The sequence below is a fragment of the Tubulanus polymorphus genome, chromosome 4 (genome assembly GCF_964204645.1).
Source record: "Tubulanus polymorphus chromosome 4, tnTubPoly1.2, whole genome shotgun sequence".
Taxonomy (NCBI): domain Eukaryota; kingdom Metazoa; phylum Nemertea; class Palaeonemertea; order Tubulaniformes; family Tubulanidae; genus Tubulanus; species Tubulanus polymorphus.
This window is the reverse complement of record NC_134028.1, coordinates 3,114,724-3,137,886: the sequence shown is the minus strand read 5'-3', so window position 1 is coordinate 3,137,886 and position 23,163 is coordinate 3,114,724. Positions and strand designations below refer to the sequence as shown.

The following is a 23,163-nucleotide window of genomic DNA, read 5'->3' as shown; positions in this document are numbered from 1 at the left end:
GTACACGTGGAAAAAAGAACTGAAGCACTTTATTTGCACCGATGAAGTGGACGACGACAAACTCGACGAGATAGGTAGAAAAAAATCTAGTAACGAAACATCATGTTGAGAGCACTTAACGGTACATCCTATAATTCATACTGTAATAGTTCCATACTCGCGCCATTGTCATAATTACCCTGTTTTATATCCATTTTATCAATATTTTACTAAGAAACATAGAATGAAAATTTTGAAAAAGGAACAGGACGCATTATAATTATCTGAGCCTCATTGAATTAACAAAGAAAAGGCTCATGATTATGAAAGATCAATTTTTGTTTGGACAAAATGAAACATTCCCAGCAGAATTATGAATTTAGAATAATGTTTTTAGTGCAGAAGACTATTTCCCATTTCTTCAACATGAATATTCCCTGAGAATTGGATGGTTTATATGTTATAGTGTGTATAGTGGTTCACTTATTGGCGTCATAATTGAAAATCTAATTTTTACGAGGCCAAATTAATTGAATTATCCTCGTTACAGTATATATTAGATTATACATTCAAACATTGTTATACATTCTGCGTTGTGACAGTTGATAGTAAAGGTTATCGCGAGTCTGATGCATTTCGGCTCCAAGTTTGTTTCCAATTAATTTCAGTCGTAGTTCGTTAATTGGCTCGAATAATTTTTCATATCGAGAAATGGTTACGTTGTATGCATGGAGTACAAAATACTAGATTAATTTTTTTATGAATTAGTCGGAAATGGGTTTGTCTCGAGGATTGTTGTTTTTACATAACCTGCGTATAATGTGTAAGGCCTGGATCTCAATGAATAAATAGATATGTCATGGTTCGTGCACTCAAATGCCTCTCTAAGCCATTAGTCCTTAAAACATTAAGAGATTAAGGTCTTCTAGTTTCAATGCGTATTGATTATGTGTAACATGTGTCACCCCCTACTGTTTGTATTTTGGATGTTATTAGTCCGTCGCGCTATATTAAGTGTGACAGATTCATCTCTAGTTGTATTTACCCTTATTCGCTTCATCACAGCTTGAAGTGTAACCTATTGTCATTTGATGACGAGTGTCTCATCTGAAACGCTGTTATATACGTGAAGTTACTATAAATGACCTCAGATTTAGGGTCAAATGAAATGAAGACCTCACTGAGCCAACTAGGCAGACCCTTGTATTGAGTTGTGGCTTTGTATCAGCCCAGATCACTGTTTGGATCCAAAATATCAGTGTAGCATTACAGGGTGGCCACAAGTCAGGGAATAGCTAGATCACCTAAAATAAAAAAGTTTCTGTCTGTGTCTTATGTTCTTGATTGTGTTCTTAACAGATCAAGTCAGGGAAAAGTCAGGGAAAAAGTAAGACAAATAAAAGTGGCGATCCCTGATTAACTACCGTTACTGTTCTTTAAGACGGTGCCTTTTCGGTCCAATATTACATGATTTTCTATGTTGTTGTAGACAGTACAAGTTTTTTGTCTACCTTGCATTTTCAATCTGAACAACAAGCGGTGAAATTACAATTTACACTTGACAAGAATGAAGAAAAGAAAACTAATGTTGTTCATATTGACTGTCAAATGCTTTTGTCGTTGCTGACAATATGTCAAGTGCATAAGAGTAAACATTAACAGACACACACAAATCTGAAAATAATACCTTCTATAAGCATTCAGTTAATACCCAGAAACATTCTCGTATTGGTCCAAATTTCATTATTCGGATTGCCTTGTAGCTCTTATTTCGTCTTGTCTAGGGATTGTCTCGTATTAGCGAGCGCTACGCCTATAGCCACTCGGGTTTAAGAAAAAATCTGTTTGATCTCCGAAGTCAGATGAGAAACGAATATCTTCGAGCCATGATATAATGATGAAAATATTCGTCCCTTCAGAATACCGGCTTAAATAGGCTTCATGAAACTTAAGTCTTCGTTCAGTACAGTCCCACGTCTATCGAGTTCAGACACGGTTTTTTTCAGCCGGAGTGATTGGTATTTCATTCTCCCGCAGCTTGGGAACTCGTTTTCAGCAAAACGTGTCTAGAATGATCGCGAAATGTCAAATAGTTTACTTGGAGAAGCCGTTTGTCTCGCAGGCTGTTAAGTCATGTCACATCCCCCGGGAAACGTTCATCGAAGATAAGCTAAACATCGAATTCGAACATTTCATCATTCCGAACAAAAACAAACACTGCGAAGAGATCTTAAGACCTCAAAAAACCATTTTCGAAAACAAAAGATTAACCGAAGTTGGCCTAAAGGCGGGCGTAGGTCGGCCTTGCGACGGCTTGCGACTCACTGCGACGCGACTCACTGCGACCGCCAGCGACGATCGCGTCGCAACGACTCACCGACCTACGCTACCTTGCGACTGCCAGCGACGGGTTGCGACTGCCAGCGACGCCAGTCGCAGTGAGTCGCACATGTTCTACTTTCTGCGACCGTCGCAACCGACCTGCGTGATGTTGCGACTGGCAGCAACTAGTCGCACACAGTCGCTGACAACCGCATCGCAACCGACCACTTGTGACGCAACGCGACGATCGCGTCGCAAGGCCGACCTACGCCCGGCTTAAGAGGGATCTCCCCTCACTGAAGCATTGTGATATCCACAAATATGATGAAGCCACAGAAAAGAATCAACGAGGAAACGTACGCTAAAGATATTGAATTAATATCTGCCATAGATTCTCAATCGGCCACACCAGCCGCCTGCCCCCTGTCTATTGTACATCTCACGAATATTTGTTTATTTGCGAGTAATTCTCAAGCTTCTGTTTGATTAACGGTGTTTACTCTGTAACTCGGGAGACAGTTTACCTGAGAATTGGTGCAAACGATGACGAAAGAATTGAGTAAATAACAACAATTAACGATTAACGCTTTCTAAACCATTAATCGATCAATGATCGGTGAATTATTGATTGCTATTTGATCCTGTTTCCGTTTGGTTCTATGCTCGAACAGAAGATTCATCTGATTCAACAGTAGACATATGCCAAATACCCTACAATATTTCATAATAACGATAATAATTGTAGAAAGTTTTTATATAGCACTATTCCGAAAAAAAACTCTAAACGCTCTATGATATCTATTATGTGACGATGTCATCAACTATCTGATGTCTGCTGGCAACCAGTTCCAGCTTGCACCATAAGAAGAGAAACTACGGTGACCAAAATTTCTCTTGGCAACTAGAAGATTTGAGTTTGTCGATCTGGTGGTACGGAATCATACTTACAATCTTCTCGATTGATCTTGCAGAGAAAATGTGGCAGTTCTACCTCGAAACGTGCTTAAAAAGACTCAAGAGAAAGTCCTCACAATCATTAAGGGAATGGGTAAGTTTTATAACCTTACAGAAGGAGAAAGGAACTTCCGAAACATACCAACGATTGGCTCACTTTCTGAAAGGTCTTTTTGTGCTTTAGAAAAGTTCTTGCTTGATTGATTTGATCAGTTATGTAAGTGAAGTCCGGTGCGGAGTTTGGGGAGATGTACGACTTAGCGAAATTGCCCATTTAGACTGAATGCCCGAATGATTCTCTTAAAAACAAGTCTGTCATGATCAATATTTTATGTATGTAATATTGCATTTGGCTTCCTGAGAGACATTTTATTCATTGCCCACCATTATCCATTGTGTCAGTATTTCCTTATAAATAGCTTATTAGTAGCCGATGGCACATGTTTCTGGGTCGACCAGTCAAAGAGTAGGCTGATAGAAATGATCATGCCTCCTGGGCTCCAGCAACGCATTCTAGAATAGGGCCGTAGAAGTGAAGCCGCGATCACACAGAGATGATTTGGCCCGGGCCAAGACACTTGTGTAATCGTGGTTTAAGAGAGTTGTGAAATGACGGATGATGTATAAACTCAATGGCAATAAGATATCTGGAATCAGTCCTTAGTATTTGAGGGTTATTTGTCATTTTAGATATGACAAGCTGGGTGTAATTTCTTGAATTCAGTCGTTGGGAATTTGGATTAATCGTTAAAAAAGTCATCCGTTTGGGCTATTGGAAACGCCGCACAACTTCCTGTCACTGTGAATTTCACACACGTCTGCCTGAAGTGAAAACTAATGAGGCGCATTCTACTGCAGATTGTCACCGGTACAGCCTCAACGCCAAGCAGCCATCAATAAGTTTTATCTCGACTATCCTCTTAGCTTCGTGAACATGATAAATAGCGGCGTGTATCGACTGAGAGACCTCTATTCATTTATCACATTCCCAAATAGGTTGCTTCATTTCTTCTGTGTCATCGTGCCCATCGAGACCGCTTGCACAAATTTCTCATTTTCACAAAAAAGGGAAACGAAATGTTTGCGAAGCATGTTTATCATAAACCGTGGCCAGGGAGTTGTGTGGTTAAATGAATTATATACAATAACCACGGTTTAGTGAAATCCATGTATATTTTCAGAGATTGTCGCGAACGTTGAGCGTTTTCCAGGAAGCTTCGAAAAAAGATCTCTTAAACGCGGATTCGTATGTCGACTGGGTGAGTTAGCTTAGCAATTTGAGATTCAGCTTTCAGCCTGATAAGGGGCCATATCACTGATGCTGGCATCTGCCACTTATAGTATGAGTTGTATCAAGGGAGAAGACATTCATTCATGTTCAAAGATTGACGATGCCTAGATTCTCGTCATCTCGTTAAAAGCCCAACTCGTAACTCTTTTGGAAATAAGGCATTTAATTTCTCTGCTCTAATGAGCTTCACCAAAGAGAATCAGTCATTTGAATGTTTTAGAAGAAATCTGGAAAAAACTGTTTGTAGAATCTTTTTAAAGCGGTAGCCTTCTTCCTACGCTTCCAGATCACAACTCTTGTGAACGCTGGTGAAATTGACAAAGCCTGCGACGTAGCGACAACATCGACGAGTAAACATGTGAAATCTGTGAAACTATGGCACATGCGTTTAACACTGCTTATCAAGACTGAAAATGCAGCTGAACTGATCGAAGACACTTTCAATAAATCAATCGACTGCACAGATCTACAGGTTTGATACTGTCAATATTCATTAAAAACGATTCGCGAACTGCTGTTATTCTCAACTGATGCATTCAATTTTCTTATAGCAACAGGCAACGTTATGGAAGCTGATGAATGACTGGTACAGAATGACTGCATCGCCTAAAATTATTGACTTCTTCGAGGTAGAGTTAGTAACTTATAGAAAAATGTTGCGATTAATTATCCAAGATATTGATGTATTTATGGCCTTTGTTTCTGTAGTCTGGGCTGCTGAAAAATCGGGAAATAAGCGAACCACTGAAAGAATGGTACTTAGGCTGGTGTTCGGCAACTGGAATAAAGAAGACTAGAAAATTGTACCAAAGGTTTGTTTAGATTGAGCAGCAGAGTCTGACAAATTTCACCATTCCTAGACAGATACAGCTAAATGGGGAAATTAACTCTCTTTTCAGGTTATCGCATCTAAAACCAGTTTCGTTAGCTTTCTATCGAAGGTATATCGATATTGAAATGTCTCAGGTAACTATCATCTTCGCAATCATCGAATTTTCGGTACGAATTGTTGAAATATTTTGTAACGGTTTTAACTTTGTTATTTCAGGAACCTCAAAAAATGAATTATTTGCGACAAGTTTTCGAAGATGCAATTAATGACTATGGAAAAGATGATATAGGTTTGTTGGTTCAGTACATGATTTAAACAGATACAAACTCAAAGAGTTCAACATCATTCAATTGAAATATTTGTTCATCGTATTCTAGATATTTGGCTCGATTATATTCGACTGGAACTCAGACATCCCGAAGGCAATCCATCTAATAGTAGTAAACTGCATTGGCGAGCGATGAAAAGCCTCGATGACGCATTAACAGAGTCGTTTACTAAAGAATATACATTCAATGTACATTCCGCTAAACAGTGAATGCCAAAGAATTTCATTAATCATGTTAACTTCAAATAATAAAATGGTTATTATAATGAAGTTTGTGGAGTTGGTTTGGTTTGGATGATAGATGTTTTAGGACCAGGCATTATGCATGTAATAGTGGTGACAGATGATTAGAAGATGTGCTGCAAGTCTGAATGAGGAGACTATAGAGCTGGACAAATAAAGATTACATGTACATTGAAAATCATTATTTACAAGAAATTGATGAGTCCAACATTAGATTCATCGAGCAAGCCTTGTTTTCTTAATTAAAACATATTAATGGAATATCAAGGACTAAAGCACAAACTAGAATGTAAGAACAGAAAAAACAATTGGGCTCAATTATTGAAATCAACATCCATTTTATTTCGAAAGAAAGGAATAATCTTTCAGCACTTTCCTGGCTTCAAGTCTAGATCATCGATAGCTGTTTGAGGTGTACCAGCTCCAAATAACAGAACATCTATAGAAAGCTGAAATAGAGAAATATAATCAAATCAAATCTTTATCGGATCCATTATCTTAACTTCAGTCGTTTCGCTTAAGATCTATGCACTTTTTAGTATCTTATATCAAATAAGCTATGAACAGTAAACGACGGTCACACGGGACCTTTGCGGTCAGTACATAGCCTCGCAGTAAGGCAGGGTTAACCTATACTAGTGCGTCTGCGGATTCGCCCAATACGACAAAAGAGCTCCCTCGGAACCGGTGAAACTGGTTAGAATAAAAGTCAAACCCGTTTGCAAACGATGAGGTACTGTCGGGTCATTTTTCCTAGGCGACAATTGACCATCAACTTAGATTGTATCTAGATTGTTCTTATCGCCTGAAACAAAGTTGAATCATAATTGTGGATGAATATGAAATAAAGTATTTCACACATACCCGTAATTTAACTGATGCGCCAAAATGCCAGGTAAATTTTTTCCACTTGCCAGACTTATCAGCGATGTCTTCAGCCACTCGTCTATAGCCGTACTCGGTATTGCTGACAAACGTCCGAATGAAACCAGTTTCGTTACCTTTGACGTTGTACCAGTACGTCAAACAATATCCGTTATTGCTCTCCGGAATATCGTGTAACATCATCCTAGTCCAAGTTCCGGCGTCCGGTGCTTGAGTTCCATCCATAACCATCGACCAGCCTTGCGAAAAAAAAACGAGCAGACACATTTCAAAAATGAAGAAATGTGAAACCTACTCACAAAACACAGGACGCAACGGAAAATACGTGATGGGTTGATTGAGGGAAACATGGTTACCATTCGCAGAACCAGTTGTATGATCGTTCTTTGGTCCAGTTCCAGATTTAGCTTGAGTTCGCGTCCATTTAATCTTCAAATCGCTTGACATTTCGGCAAAGCCACAAGTGTTTTTTTCGAAGTCGCACGACTTCTTGAAGTCTGAAATTTTTATAGTGGAACAAATTGTCTCTAGAGTTCCTAATCATTTCTTTGGGGTATTTTCCCACCGGTGAATAGCTTAGAAACTTACTGGATGGTTTTGAAATTCTGGGAAGCTGCTTAGGTGCCTCTACAATATAAAACCGTGACATGAAGTAAGCTCTAGTCAGGTATTTGCTCATCGAAGGAATAAGCTTGTAAAACTGGAAATGAGATATTTGAAACTGAATTGTATGCTTCAATCGCGATAACTTACTTGTAACTGTTTTTCTTTCGATACCTACAATTAACATTTTGAAGAAAAAAAATAAAGAAAAGAATTGATCCGATGTTTTTCTATTTCTATGGCACAGAATTTCTCTCAATAATAACCTGTGCATTTATAAAGCTTTCGGATTCTGTCGATGTCTATTTTGCTGAGGTGTGTACGTTGGCCAATTGTGACGCCTGATTTCTTCGGTACGATCGTTGGACCGGCGCCGTCCTTCTTGAAATAATCGGGTCCATAATGCATGAGGCTGTCGTAATCGTATTCAGTACCGAGATTGTCACTGCTTTCCGCTTCTAACTGACGGAAGTTCCACATTCGTTCTGAAATTTTAGGTTTTAGAATATTCGAACATTACGTACGGTTACTTTCAAGAATAAAGACACTATAAGCCGATATTGTGTGTATACCCGGCTTTATATTATCCCATTTGATTTCGACGTATTTATCCCTATCAGATCTATTTTGTTCGTGCCAGAATCCTAACGCGTGTACCAGTTCGTGCATCGTCACACCGAAATGTTTCGCACATTTCGGAGCCAGGTAGGAATATTGTTCACCGTTACCGGCCCGTCCTACAGTCGTTGAACAGCTGAAAACATAACGATTCCGATCAGAATGAAAAATACGACGTTCGATCAAACTGAAGAGCGCATGTTTAATGAAATAACATTTCTCTACCCTCGATCATTTTTGAATTTTATCCAATCAGTTTCTATTCCCATTTTCGGCCAGAATACGATGCAAGGTATGCCCTCGATTGCAGTCTCATCCTCGATTTTATCCATAGCTTTCCTGATATTCTTTTGGGATTCTTGGTCTGAAATACGCGATGATTTCATTTTTGAACGCTTCCATTTCGATTTATTGTCAATGAAAATTTCTTTCAGTTTTAGTCTCAGAGAGAAAAATGATTAAATTACCATATTCGTTTCCTAAATCGTATGGTACCATTCCACCCGGCCATGTTTGAAATTCATATTTTACAGCATTTCTGAACTAAAAACAAATTACCAAAAACTACATCATCTACTTGTAAAGAAATCACGAAAGGGTCAGCGCTGGAATTTACCATCTTGTTACCTTTTCCAATGACGTTCTAGATACGTATGTAAATAATATGCTACACTACTTAATGAAATACTTACACTATCACCAAATTCTATGTCACCTTCAAAGGCACCTGTTTGAAAGAAAGTAACGTTGAGACCGATTAGACGTGTGTGATGGGAGACACGATTTTTGAACACAAGCCTCGCGTTAGTAAGTCATACCCGCATTAGAAGTCTCTAGTTCTCTGGCTAAATCATCACCTATAAAAATCCGCCATAATGAATGATTCCCAAATTTGTACATTTTATCGGTTGAAAAGTAACGTAGTTATTCGGGCTATACTTACAAATCAAACCCTGCACAGAAACCAAGACTAGGAACTAGAGAAAAGCAAGAGATTTGTAGTAAGAATTTCGAAAAAATGTCAACAAAATCAAACAGTTTTTTATTCACAAAAGCACAAATCATTTATACGTCAGATTCTGGTGTGCATCCATATCTACTCGATTTATCTCTGAAATAAATCCATAGTCCGAAATGAAAGGTGACAATTATGATGGTCCAAATGAAAGGTGTTTTTAATCTAATTCTTACCACAATCCGACAGGTCAAATTCGATGAAACTAGCATTCCGTACACTTCTAGTTAAACGACGGGAAAAACTAAACCTGAGTATATAAACGAGACATGTTTTATTTGCACGTTCAGTGAAAAATGCAATCTAACCAAACTTCCGGCGTTCGATGTGAACAAATATTTCCATTTGATAAATTAGAAGTCTGTCGATTATACACCGTGCTACCGGTGGTGGGTTCACGATTCTTAGCATGTGATGTGTTATGTCTAAATAGAGCTAAATCGCCGAAATAGCTACCTGAAATCAAACATACATTTGGCGAGGGGGCAATTTCTCTAATCTAATCAGTTCCATTAGCTGTATCGGCTATCTATTAACGCCGGCCACGGGTTGCTCCATGAAAGTGGACATTCAACGAAAGGGTGTTGCCTGGGTAGTCAAATTCCGAAAAAAAACCACAACCATGTGTTTCGTATCGTTTAGTTTCACGATCGGATATTTTCACAAACCACATGTTGGTGTCAAATACTGAGTATGAGTTTATGATATACAGTAGACTCAGTTTCTTACTGCGGTAAAGTCGAGACTGGTAAAATTCTACCCCGAGTTGGTGTTGTCAAATTCTGAGTAAGAGTTTGTGAAATACAGTAGACTCGTGCAAAGATTAGGAACTTAAGGGATTAATTTCACCAGAGAATTGTTACCACATTACAACAGCGAGCGTATGAATTTGCACGAGGCAAATTGAAAATTACCACTTTTATTGCATTGTGATTAATAAACTCAATATTATTATTATCATTTACTGAATGGTTTTTCTTATGAGTTTATTTTTCTTCTATCCAAGGACCGGCATCAATGATGACATGATTTTTGTAGGCTTAAGCAAAATTTAACGCTTAATGCAGAAAAAAGTGGCAGGTGGCAGTTTTTCACTTAGTGAATTGCTTTAATGCCTAATCATGACTTGTCTGACTTATCGCAACTAGTATCCTCATGGACAGACTGACCCTGTACGCATGATTTGATACCGCCATACTCTGAGCAAAATCAAAAATGGGATATAAGAGTAAATTGGAACAAGAAACGGACTTTCCTAAATTTACATGTTGATGTACCGTTTAATCCAGTATCAAAATTAAAGAAAACCATTTGTTTTTTTTTTCAAATTATGAGTGGTAAGCATGAAGTTTTTGGCAGAATTTCAGAGGGTCGGTGCTCCAAGTAATTAAAAAGCCCTCAATTAAATCAAGGAGTTTTTTTTAATGAAATCTGTCTATTGACGGGATTCTGTGATAACAGTATGAATGATGATTAATCGTGAATACATGGTATTAGTGGGTTTTCCCCCAATGACTCAAATAGACCGCTTTCCTCGTGCATGGTGTGAGTTAGTTATCTCGGGGTGCATGAACTGTCCTTTCGTAGTTGTGACTAATCAACTAATTTCATTAGTAAATGTTTACGCGGTTTGTATGATATGAAGACCTGTGATGGTGTGAATCTTTAACTGAAGTGCTATCGGTCGGTATAATTTATAAATTATTCTAGAATTTAAGAAAAAAAAACAGGCGGTGGCTAATGAATTCGGAAGTAGCTGTTGGGAATCAAGTGATTTATTTCATGGCCTTATAAAAGTTCCTCTACTATATTGTTCAGCTGACTACTGGCGCGTATTCAACCCGGCGGTGGAACCTTTCATAATGTAAATCCATTCAACAATAGAGACACAATTGCGGTTTTTCAGAGTTGTTGATATCATTCATACGCGCTATTGAACACGTCACCGGCTGACCACGGTGTACACAAGCATAGACCATTCACCTCAGCTTACTCACACTGTGAACATGCTACCGTGGATTCTCCTGGCGATTTTCGCTGCGCTCCCGTTCCTGCTCCTGTTCCTGCTTCCTGAGGAACGACGTCTTTATGTTTTATGTGTTACTGTTCGTCTCCGTACTGTCCTGTACTGTTCAGTGTTCATTAATCCGTTCTATTTTTCAGGTTTTAACCCGTTTTATTTTTCAGGGCCGATTTCTCTGTCGAATTTCAACATTTGCTGGAACAAAACTAATGTCCGAAAGCGTCAGCCCTCCTTCGCCGGTCATGTGTCGAGGATGTCAGACAAAGAGTCGGTCAGGAAATTCTCCCTCTACACGCCCTCATACGGAACACGAAAACCAGGATGACGAGGCCTCACTTCCCCCACCTATCTACAAAGTGTGCTGAGTGATGCCAATGACGGGCATATCTGTGAGATTGCACGGGATACAAATGGAGCGGTTATACTGGATTGTCACGCTACTAGCATTCATTGTGTCCTTGTGACCGCCCGGATGAGGGATGATTCTACTGTCACGCTCTTTGTTTCTGGTATTCTGAGTCGGCTGAGGGATGATTCTACTGTCACGCTCTTTGATTTCTAGTTTGAGTGCTAGTTTTCATTGTGTCCTTGTGATAACCTCGGTCAGTGGATGAAGTCTCTCGTCGGCTTGTGAGTGCTAGTTTCATTGTGTCCTTGTGATAACCTCGGTCAGTGGATGAAGTCTCTTGTCACGCTTTTGAGTGCTAGTTGAGATCCTGAATCTCAACCCGGTCAAGCTGGTTGTACTGCACTATTTGTGTTTCGTGCAATTTTACAGGTTTGTCAGTTACTGACGTCGCCCAGTACATCCTGCAGTTAGATGGGGAATGTGAGGCGTTGTCATTCTGGTTTTCGCGTTCTGTGTGAGGGCGTGTAGAGGGCAGTATATTCCTAGCTGGCTCATTGTCTGGTGTTCTCGGCATGTGACCGGCGAGGGAGAGCTGAAAAGCTTTCGAACATTAGTTTTGTTCCGTACCAGGTTTTCATCGCTCTTCTCTTTTTTTTCATTTCAGGACTCCCAAGATGAAGAAGAAGATGCTGAAGGTGACTACAAAGAAGACGATGCCAAAAAAGAACACTGAACTCAGCAATATTGAAAGTTAAGTTGATACACATGTAAATTACGATGCGTGATACGGAAAGGATTGTGTAACTACAGAATATCGTTCTTTTACTCATTTCAGGTTAATCCGGAAAGGCCCATCTAAAATCTGCCCACCAGAAGTGCCCACAAAAGACTCCACCTTGAAGTACCACCAAACACCGAAAGACCTGTCGCAGCCGAACCTGGCAGTCTTGCATGGCTCATCCTGCATGGCAACAGGAATACATGCATACATAAAGCTAAGTTGATTTTTCATATCTGGGGTAGAATGCATAGGCGCTGGTCAAGCTCACCATCTCCGCACTACTTTATTGAGGCTCTGTGGCCGGTAGTAAATTGAAATATAGCTAGGCAATGATTGCTTGAATATTTACAATATTAGACGAAATGATTGAGTGAGGTCCCTTAAATATTCTTTGGTCTGATAATTAAAATGTAGATTGGTCTGTTATGATTAAAAGTTTTGTAAGTACGTACAATTAAGGTAAATTCAATATCTTATGTGACATTTGAAATTATTCGAATGTACCGTAGATATTTCAGGCCTCATATGACTATTGTTTAACTGACAGTCAAGATCTAGATAGGACAATTTTTACTTAAAGATATATCAATTAAACTTTATCGTTGGTTGATAGATTTTTCTTTACAAATAATATATTGATAAATTTATTAAGATTGAGGCCATACTTTACAATATATACTGTGTGCTGCCTCACACATAACAGTTATGAATTTCATAAGATAGTGTCTAGGGCTCTATCGAGGTCTGGTGTTATATGGGGAAAACTATGGACTACAGGTCTTTATGAAACAGTGATTTGGTCTCAACATTTAGATAAATCCAGAATAAACCAAAGCTTTAATTGATTTAATTCATTCCTGAAACACTGCGTCTCGTTTTGGGCGACGCATGATAATTGTTGTTTGACTGACAATTAGCATACAGCCAGGAAAAATGGCTTAGATATTCACAATTAAGATGAATTCAATATTTGATGTTAGATCAAAAACTTTTTATATCATAAATATTTATTGAAATATAGCTGAAATATATAATATATTTGAGCACATCTATAAGTGAATCAGTCTCATTGACTGATCAGTTCTGTATCGCCAACTGCCGCGCTTACGATGACTAGCCATGCTTTTCATTATTTGCAAAATTTACTCAAACCTAACTGATTCAATTAATATCTAAAAGCCATACTGTGTGTCAAGTGACGCATATAAGATATAGTTTAACTGAAAATTAGAATCTAAGATGAATTACTCATTAACGTATTACTTAGATCGATTAAGGTTAATTCAATTGTTATGTGAAATTATTTCTAATTCCATGGACATTTAAAATGTAGCTGATACATGTGTATCTGAGCACATTTATTTATCTGTATCTAAGTGAACCTATGGTGTCTTCACACAGCTGTATTAGTTTTGATACATATTGCCAAAATCATTTAACGCAGATTTACTTCCGATCGAATCTGTGCACAAATACATTCCTGGATTTGGAAGGGGGAATATTTCAATTTCACTGTGTATGTCAGATTGAAAGCCTTATTCTGACAGGATGTCCTAAACTTAGGTCTTATTCCTCTTGCTAATAGCTCTCTTTTACTAACCCCTCTCCTTCAAACTATTTTCTAGCATCATGACTCGCACCGCACCAGGGAGGTCCGGTCATAACAAGGTCTTTTGGTCCTTATACACCGTGTACTATATAAGGTAAATAAAGATTATATAGCCATTCGGCTAAGGCAATTTCTAATTTACCACTAAAAATGTGCTTTTTTATCTTTAATTTCTGATGAATTCAAATAGTGACGAATTCACCACATCTGAAATTCTACTCATGTAGATTTTCAGGCTCCATATAAATATTGTTCAACTGACAATTAAAATATAGCTAGTATGATTACTAATTAATGGTTCGCTTAGATACCTAGAATTTAATCAAAATGAATTCAATGAAATGAATATAAGTGAAACTTATTCAAAATTGCACAGTGGATCAGACGACTGTATCGCGCAATGTCATCTGCGTCTAACTGGGCCACATGTGTGTGTGGGATCTGTTGAATCAGTTAGGTTTTGGGGGTTTCTAGGTTAGTTAAGCTAGGTATCAAAAGCTCTGATGCAAAATTAGCATTTCAAATAGTAGTGATTAATTCAAATTCGTACCGGATCTGAAATTCTTCTCGTGTAGAAATTTCAAGCCCCATATAAAATATTGTCCGAGACAATTTCAATTATAGCTAGGACATTATCAATCAACTTATTGATTAGGTAACTAATTCAGCATCTTCATATAAGGTAAAAGTGCTCAAATCTAAACCATAGGGGTTAATAAGTATAATTCAATATTGGTTGATATATAAAGAATACTGGGTATGTTTTAACTCTGTCTCTTGTGCGTGGGATTTATTGAATCTTTAAGGCTTTGCAGAATTCTGGATTTGTCAAGTTGTGGGAATGATTCGAGGTTTCTTAAATCTGTAGAACCATTTTACTTATAGGATCAGTGTGCTCAATGCTGGCAGCGCACTCACTCTTCAGTTAGTTATATTATCATAATTACAAAATCATTGTATATATTAGGAGCAATATTTAGAATTAATGAAATGGATTAGAATACCATTCACTGGGTACAGATGTCGCCATCTGTGGGTAGAAAACATCTCTTTAAGTTTATTAACTCACGATGAAGTAAATTTAATAATACGAACATGGTTTAGCTGACAATCGAAATATATACAGGCCAATATTACTAGCACGTTTGCACTGTATGATGGGCCTGGGTTTCAATAAAAGACACATCAAGAATTTCAAGAAGATAGAAGAGAAAACAGTTCAAAAACGATTTGATAAGATTGATTATGCATTACTTTGGTGTAACTCTGGTATTCCTAGAGATGACTATAGATGCTTTAGTTGAATTGTTGTTAAACTATAATAATCAACCATTGCTTAGATATTTAGAATATAGATGAATTACTATATGCGTTGAATTTCATAAATATCATTTAAGACTATTATTAAAATCTACGTATCGATCCACATTGCTGATCTTATATATGAATTGACATGATTATTATGATCAGTGATATTCGAAAGGATTTTCTGCTCAAAAGGTTCTGCTCTTTTCTTCAGCTTGCCATTTCAGACTGATTGGAAGATAGTTTGAATGAACCGGAATCAAATTTCCCAATTATGTACTCCGATTTCAGACAAACTCGAGAAAAACTACAATAAACTTTAAAAAATTAAACAAATTTAAACGGTGAAAATGACAAAAAAATTAAAGTTAGACAAAATTCTCCCACCTTGTAAACTTTCGGACTAGTTACATGAAAAAAAGACCAAATATTGTAAAATATAGTTATTTCCAAAATCTCGATGTATTAAATTAGGCAGAGAAAAATAGATAAAATTATTCAACCTTGTAAACTTTCGGACTAGTTATATGAAAAAAAGACCAAATATTGTAAAATATAGTTATTTCCAAAATCTCGATGTATTAAATTAGGCAGAAAAAAAATAGATAAAATTATTCAACCTTGTAAACTTTCGGACTAGTTACATAAAAAAAAGACCAAATATTGTAAAATATAGTTATTTCCAAAATCGAGATGTATTAAATTAGGCAGAAAAAAATAGATAAAATTATTCAACCTTATAAACTTTCGGACTAGTTACATGAAAAAAGACCAAATATTGTAAAATATAGTTATTTCCAAATCTCGATGTATTAAATTAGGCAGAAAAAAAATAGATAAAATTATTCAACCTTGTAAACTTTCGGACTAGTTACATAAAAACGAGACCAAATAATATAAAATATAGTTATTTCCAAATCTCGATGTATTAAATTAGGCAGAAAAAAATAGATAAAATTATTCAACCTTGTAAACTTTCGGACTAGTTACATAAAAACAAGACCAAATATTGTAAAATATAGTTATTTCCAAAATCTCCATGTATTAAATTAGGCAGAAAAAAAGTTAACCCCAATCAGTCACTTAATATGTGCTTCGACTATTTAAACGGTGAAAACGACCAAAAAAATTGAAGTTAGACAAAATTATTAAACGTTGTAAACTTTCGGACTAGTTACATAAAAAAAGACCAAATATTGTAAAATTATCTTCAACCTTGTAATATAGTTATTTCCAAAATCAGAATTAGGCAGAATAAAAGATTGTTTGAATGAACCAGAACCGAATTACCAATTATGTTCTTGGACTTAAAAAAAACGACCGCCGATCAGGCAACTATATCTGTACTTCGATTTCCGATTTTGAAAAAACCGCCGTTTCGCTCCCGGCAGGTGTGTTTGTAAGGGACACCAACTCAAACGAGAGCTTGAGGTCAACAAATCATCAGAAATCTGCCGATTAGAGAACAGCGCACAGAAGGGGCCGATTCGAATGAAACTCAAGAACCAACCAAGATCCGATAATGAACACAGCAATCATAGAAGGTACAACTTGAATTGAATTCATCAACTACCATGGAAGAGTCCAACGAATTTAACTCATGAACCAACTAAGACAATCCTAGCCGATACTCGGCAATCTTGAAAGGTAAGTTGATTCACATGGAAATTATTATGATTAATGTTATATGAAATATTGTGTGAATACAGGATATTGTCTTTAACTCTTTTCAGCTGAATCACATCTATGAGAAAAAGCCCATACTAAGATCAACTAACCATCTAGAATCTACTGATTAAAACAGTCAGCAGAATGAATCCAACTTGAATTTAACTGCTGAAGTCTAGATGAAAAATTCAGCCAGCATCGGTTTATCGCTCAATGATGGATTTCTTCTACAATTGGTGGAGCAGAGACATTGCGTCTCTCATTACAATTATTCAGGAGCAGCAGAGACAATGCGTATCTTATAAACACTTATTCAGGAGCAGCAGAGACAATGTGTATCTTATAAACACTTATTCAGGAGCAGCAGAGACAATGCGTGTCTTATAAACACTTATTCAGGAGCAGCAGAGACATTGCGTATCTTATAAACACTTATTCAGGAGCAGCAGAGACAATGCGTGTCTTATAAAAACACTTATTCAGGAGCAGCAGAGACAATGCGTATCTTATAAACACTTATTCAGGAGCAGCAACGAGAGTAGAATATGTGAAGTATTGATTTATTTTACAAATCAGTCTGATCAGTCTTTACAAAATTCACTGGTCTATTTGAAGGGGCGGAATAAACTAAAGAATAGTTGATTAGTTGTCGAAATGTTGATTATTAAAATTAGGTAATTTGGGCCCTGGGCCTGAGAAGGAACTATTCATGTTTGAATATTTCAATAAAATGGCATCCTCCTGATTCTTTATACTGATTAGGCAAACTGTTTAGATTTGTTAAACAGATGAGTCATTTAAGTCCTTAAAGTTCCTTCTTGGAGTCTCATAAAATTTACGCTCCATTAATTCATGGTATCGATCGCGTTCAGCGTCTCAGTTTGACTCGAAGGTCGGTTGAAATACACGTAAATTGAGATATAATATCGACAGGATAGTTCAGATAAGCTTCATACTTTAGTTAAACATAGCTTTGCTTAATTTGTAATAATCATATAGTTCATAGAATGATTACTCTCTTAGCCTTTATTCGATTATTAATATTAGAAATAGTGATTTATTTTATATTTTATTGAGTGAAAATGATTTGCATAGCCTAAATGTTCAAAAGGGAGAGCGTAGTCAGTTAAACAGTTGCAACTTTTAAACACAATAAAGGATGTTGGAACGTTATTAGTTTGATCTCTTGAACTTGATTTTGATCGTTTTAATTTTGTTTATAGCTGTTTTAACTTCTTTCATTGTCATCCACATCATAAGGTTGAGTGGCTTTCATACTAATCGGGGTGTTTTATAATAAACTATTATTTAGGTGCAGCAGTGAATTTGTAGCACTTTTTTAAAGTGAGCCCATAATTTCACCGATAAAAAATTCCTGATGATGTAGATTGTAATAAATAGTACAAAATACATAGAACATAATTAAGAAAAATACATTAAAAAAAACAATTAATAAAAAAATGCATAACAAAAAAAAAACAAATTAAATTATAAGTAATACAAATAAACGAAACCAACAAACAATTAGTAAATACTCTATATAGGGCCTTCATCATCAGGCATTTTTTCTAATCAACTTGATCCAATTATTAAAGGTTCTTCTTTCATAGAACAACCTTCTCCGTGTTTCCCAACCTCTTGAGATCCTTTCTGTTGTTGTTTTAAGCATTCTATCGGCTCAGTAATAAACAAAACAAATAACCATAAACCTTAACTAAACCAAACACACTAAAGAATATCTGTTTCGATAGAATGCTTCAAATAACTGATGAAAGATCATGCGTCCATTTATCTATATATCACACCCTATCACTGCTGTAAATGTTAATTGTTTTAGGGATAATATCTGGGAGATACATTTTACTCTTTTTTAGAAAGAATGTTAAACAGCTATAAACGTGATTAGTTATCGATAGTAAAATTATTGTCATGTTTTCCCTGAAATAACGTTGTATTAAATGAGCGAACTGATAATGTTTGAAAATCTCAGGCAAAGTTAGAAAAACTCTAGTTATCTTGTAAAACTCTAGTTATCTTGGAAAATAATTTTAATGAAAATGAAAATAAAGATTGATTAGCTAATCTCAAGCTTTCCAGAGTTAATCTTTAGGTTTTATCTCTGATTTTAATGCTTTTATGTTGAACTGTTTTTTTTTTTCAAATACAGTTCACCCATTGGTTAACGAAGAACTGATAATTCCTCGAATACAAAGCAAAGTTTGCAAAATTTCAGTTTTCTTGTAAAAATAATGTTAATGAAATGAAATTAGAGATTGATTATTTGAATGAATTTGTGGTTTTATGTCCAGCTTTAATGTTTATATACTAGAGATATGTTTTGCAGTTTTTTGTATAAACAGAAATCTTTCTTACATTGTCATTTGCTGTATAGTTGATATGATAGAATGCTTCATATTTCATGAAATAATCAAGTGTCACTCATGCCCGGTGACATCATGAAATGTCAAATTAATAGTCTTAGACATTCGGACTAGTCCCAATTGTCGGTGTTTTATGGATCAAAGTTTACAATTCTTTGTGTAAATTTGTTATTTTCCTATTGATTCAAATTGTATGAATCAGTTGCAGTGGAAATTTGAATAAAAAATTTGAAATACCTTGCATGATATGTGATATTAAAAGCTAGTAATTTTATTATTGAATAATCTAAGTCATTATTATAAGGCTAAAAATGATACCTTGTTTTTCCTGATCAGGCAGGTCATTTCATACATCAATGAAATTTGTAATCAATTAGCCTAATTTCTATCTGCCGGGTCTGTTATGGTTAGCTTATCATGATTTTAAAGTAATACCTTGGTAGATAGGTGGCCGGCCGGGTCAAATTTTAAAGAGTAAAAATGTAAATCAGATTGATTCATTAAATCTTACGCTTTCCAGAGTATTTGGCCAGGTTTATCTCTGGTTTTAGTGCGGGGAGCCATGGACTCGAGAGTCCATGGTTGTGGGCCATAGACGTTTCTGTTTTAGAGTCTATGGTTGGACCATGGATGTATAAACTCTAGTTTATAGTTTATACGTCCATGGTTGGACTGTTTTTGAAATACAGTCCACGTGTTTGAGGAGCTTACGTTATAATTCCTCGAGCACAAACCTGGCATTTTGTATAATTGTTGTACACTGTATGAGAATATATATGATTGAAATTCTTTATCTGTTTAGCTACTCTGGGAACTTTGTTAGTTCACCAGTCAGTGGTTTTTTGTTATCTTGCAATCCACCTCTTTCTTCAACCCAATATTCCCACCAATATTGTGCGGAGACGAGGATGTCCGGAAAACATGATAATTGAATATTGGCAATACAGCTTACCACTTCCACCCGGACACACTAACACTTGTTGACCGGTTAGAAGCGAGTGTTGAGCGAAGAGTAATTACAAAATTAGCAATCTTTTTGATTGTCACTATAGCCATCAGGGGCGGATCCAGACCGTATTGCCCAATACATTGTACGGTCTAAGATTTAAGTGCCCTTCGGCAATATTTTGTGACGGCATATATATTTCACCACCCGCTAATTTGATATTTCCACTGATGATCGGTTAGATTTTTATATACAGAAGCAGAGTCCTGAATAGTTAACTTTGCCTTAAAAAGTGGCACCCAGTATCCTTCTTTTGGTGTTAACATTACATGATTAATTACGTGAGATTTGTGTTTCTCTTGTAAAAATCATTGTTTTTATTTTCTTCATGCTTTCGGTAAATGTAGTCAATGACCTCCTGATCGTCTCTAAGGTTCGAACCCAGTAATTACTGATACTGATTCAGAGTGGTCCTGATGCTGAATAGAGGAAGTACAGGGATGTCCCGGGTTCAAACCCATCAATTACTGAGATTCAGAGTGGTCCTGATGATAAAGGATGAACAGGGGTGTCCCGGGTTCGAACCCAGTAATTACTGATACTGATTCAGAGGGTCCTGATGCTGAATAGAGGGTGTACAGGGGTATCCCGGGTTCGAATCCAGCCGATACTGACATGTTTGACGCATCGAAAATGGAGGATGGGATCAACCAGTAGACACCGGCAACCAGTCTAACACCAGCCTTGGTAAGCGAGTATTTCACGATGGCTGCGCCCATGAAAAAGATTTTCGGAGTAAATTTAAGGCCAATGTTTCACAATTTGTCTCTAAAATAGTGAGTAATTACAGTTTTAAGTCTGAAAAACGATAGGCTAGTGTTTTGATTTATTCATCAAAATCTATTTACAATCACTTTGATTCTAAGAAGTGACTGAAAACATTTAATAACCCCTTGAAACAAATCAATCAAATTCAATCAATCGATCATCGACATCGTATTACATAAAATATCATTTGATTGGACGAAATCGACTGAAGAAATATCCATTATTTTTCATTTAAAAAGCTTTCATACTTTGGGAAATGTACGATCAACACCAGTTTTGAATTGTTCTGCAAAGTTAGATACTCCGCTCACGTCCCAGCCATGGATGTTACAATCAGGTGAGGAGAACTTCATAATTCTGAGAATTAGGATTTTTCAAATCTGATTTTTATTCAATATTGGAAATTGGCACGTTTAAGATTTTTTTCTCGTCCGAAAAGTCTAATAATGCAATGCATTTGTATTTATTGTAGTGCGTTCCATGTTTATTCAAATGCAAGACACGCCAAACCCGAACAGTATGAAGTTTATGCCTGGCAAAGACGTTCTGGAATCAGGAACGATGGACTTCCCTTCTGTTAGCGCTGCCTACGGTTCACCATTAGCAAAGTGTTTATATAGATTCTTTTAGAACCAATCTCAAAATGCAATTTGAAGATATTCAAAATTGATGAACTATAATTTGATATTTCAGGCAACTTTTCCGAGTTGAAGGTGTTAAAGGTGTTTTCTTTGGTACAGATTTTCTAACGATAACTAAGGTATGTTGTATGATGACTTTGATATATCTATACACCAATATTATGTAAGACTTATTTTGCCAATCTTGACCCTTTATAGGAGGAAGAATCAGATTGGGGCGTCTTGAAACCTCACATTTTCGCGACGGTAATGGACTTTTATTCGAGTGGATTACCTGTACTCACAGATGAGCAACCACCGTCTGACACTGGTTCGTGTTCAATTGATTCATTTAACAATTGAAATTTATTACAAAAAATACTTGTAGAATACATGTTTAACACGTTTATTTCGTCTGATTAAATCTAGTGATTGAAGAAGATGATGATGAGACAGTGGCTATGATTAAAGAATTATTAGATTCGCGAATAAGACCCACCGTGCAAGAGGATGGCGGTGACATCATATACCAGGTACTACCTTAACGTCGGACTGGTTTATGGTTTTTAAGCCCAGGGTCCAGTTCCACAGTTGTGAGTTAATATTTGACTCTAAGCTAAAACATTGAAAATGAACTAACTTTAACTCAGAGTTAACTCTAACTCACAACTGTGGAACTGGGTCCAGTTGACTAGATTTCTAGTCTTCAAGATGCACATGGTTTTTCCATATACAATTTTTCCTGAAAATCATCTTCAGGGTTTCGAAGATGGCATAGTGAAATTAAAACTTCAAGGCTCTTGTACATCGTGTCCTAGTTCGACTGTAACGCTGAAAAATGGGGTACAAAATATGCTGCAATTTTACATACCAGAAGTTCTAGGAGTTGAACAGGTATGCCTAATGATGAATGAAGAATTATTTTAAATCTATTTTCTTCTAATTCATTCTTCTGGCATCTTTTTATTAAAGGTGGAAGATCCGGCTGAAGATGAATCTTTGCGACAGTTCAATAATCTTGAAGAAAAGTTGCAGTCAGAACCAAATGAAGAAAAGTCGAATTAAGAACTGGCTAATTATGGATCTCTCTATCAGGAGATTGTCTTTCAACGTTATTTCAATGAAAACATAAGCAATTCATTTTTGTGGCATAGCCTACATTATGCCTATTTCTGACTTTTCAAAAGGAAAAATTATGGAATTTTCTTAGATGTTGGTAGGCCTCCTTGAATGTGCTGTTTTGTTTATGCGCTTTATGTGGATATATTTAAATCAGTTGTTAAATTTGTAAATAAAAGTGTGAATAGATTAATTTAGACTTCATTCTAATCAATCGTGGATCAGTGGATCGTATAGTGGGTTGCCCATTCATTATTTTCCCCTATGTTGATAATGTGTACTTTGAAGCATGTTGGTCACGCTGGAGGTTCGTAGAGCGATGTAGATCTTGAGGAGGCAACCACTGCCGGGACCGGGTAAATATGTTTGGAAATACTGTTGAACCATCTCATGTATTAAGCAGTAAATCATGATGAATGTACAGAGCTCAAATGAGGTTCGCCATTTCGTTATTTTTCCGAATC

General features: G+C 36.5%; 3 protein-coding genes across 3 annotated transcripts in view; 2 read left to right on the top strand and 1 right to left on the bottom strand.

Annotated features, from left to right (window-relative positions):
- LOC141903659 (U3 small nucleolar RNA-associated protein 6 homolog) overlaps window positions 1-5,967 on the top strand; it is a 30,086-nt gene extending 24,119 nt beyond the window's left edge. Inside the window, exons 13-20 of the mRNA XM_074791878.1 lie at window positions 3,273-3,349; window positions 4,437-4,514; window positions 4,833-5,018; window positions 5,098-5,175; window positions 5,255-5,358; window positions 5,446-5,512; window positions 5,595-5,667; window positions 5,756-5,967. Of these exons, the coding sequence (XP_074647979.1) occupies window positions 3,273-3,349; window positions 4,437-4,514; window positions 4,833-5,018; window positions 5,098-5,175; window positions 5,255-5,358; window positions 5,446-5,512; window positions 5,595-5,667; window positions 5,756-5,916 (824 nt within the window). The 3' untranslated portion in view covers window positions 5,917-5,967. The remainder of the gene's footprint in view (window positions 1-3,272; window positions 3,350-4,436; window positions 4,515-4,832; window positions 5,019-5,097; window positions 5,176-5,254; window positions 5,359-5,445; window positions 5,513-5,594; window positions 5,668-5,755) is intronic.
- A 296-nt stretch (window positions 5,968-6,263) lies between these two features.
- On the bottom strand, window positions 6,264-9,307 carry LOC141903758 (zinc metalloproteinase nas-6-like). Its single transcript, XM_074792036.1, has 13 exons — window positions 9,247-9,307; window positions 8,999-9,032; window positions 8,874-8,912; window positions 8,748-8,782; window positions 8,523-8,598; window positions 8,281-8,419; window positions 8,010-8,191; window positions 7,704-7,922; window positions 7,588-7,611; window positions 7,423-7,461; window positions 7,191-7,331; window positions 6,814-7,073; window positions 6,264-6,398 (listed from the first exon to the last, which is right to left on the bottom strand). The coding sequence occupies exons 1-13, from the start codon at window positions 9,280-9,282 to the stop codon at window positions 6,315-6,317; spliced, it is 1,308 nt and encodes a 435-aa protein (XP_074648137.1). The 5' UTR covers window positions 9,283-9,307; the 3' UTR covers window positions 6,264-6,314.
- An 11,584-nt stretch (window positions 9,308-20,891) lies between these two features.
- Window positions 20,892-22,882, top strand: LOC141903079 (NFU1 iron-sulfur cluster scaffold homolog, mitochondrial-like). Its single transcript, XM_074790973.1, has 8 exons — window positions 20,892-20,968; window positions 21,200-21,297; window positions 21,433-21,568; window positions 21,654-21,720; window positions 21,800-21,911; window positions 22,010-22,113; window positions 22,340-22,474; window positions 22,553-22,882. Exons 1-8 carry the CDS (start codon window positions 20,898-20,900, stop codon window positions 22,643-22,645), a joined length of 816 nt encoding a protein of 271 aa, XP_074647074.1. The 5' UTR covers window positions 20,892-20,897; the 3' UTR covers window positions 22,646-22,882.
- Window positions 22,883-23,163: the final 281 nt, after the last annotated feature.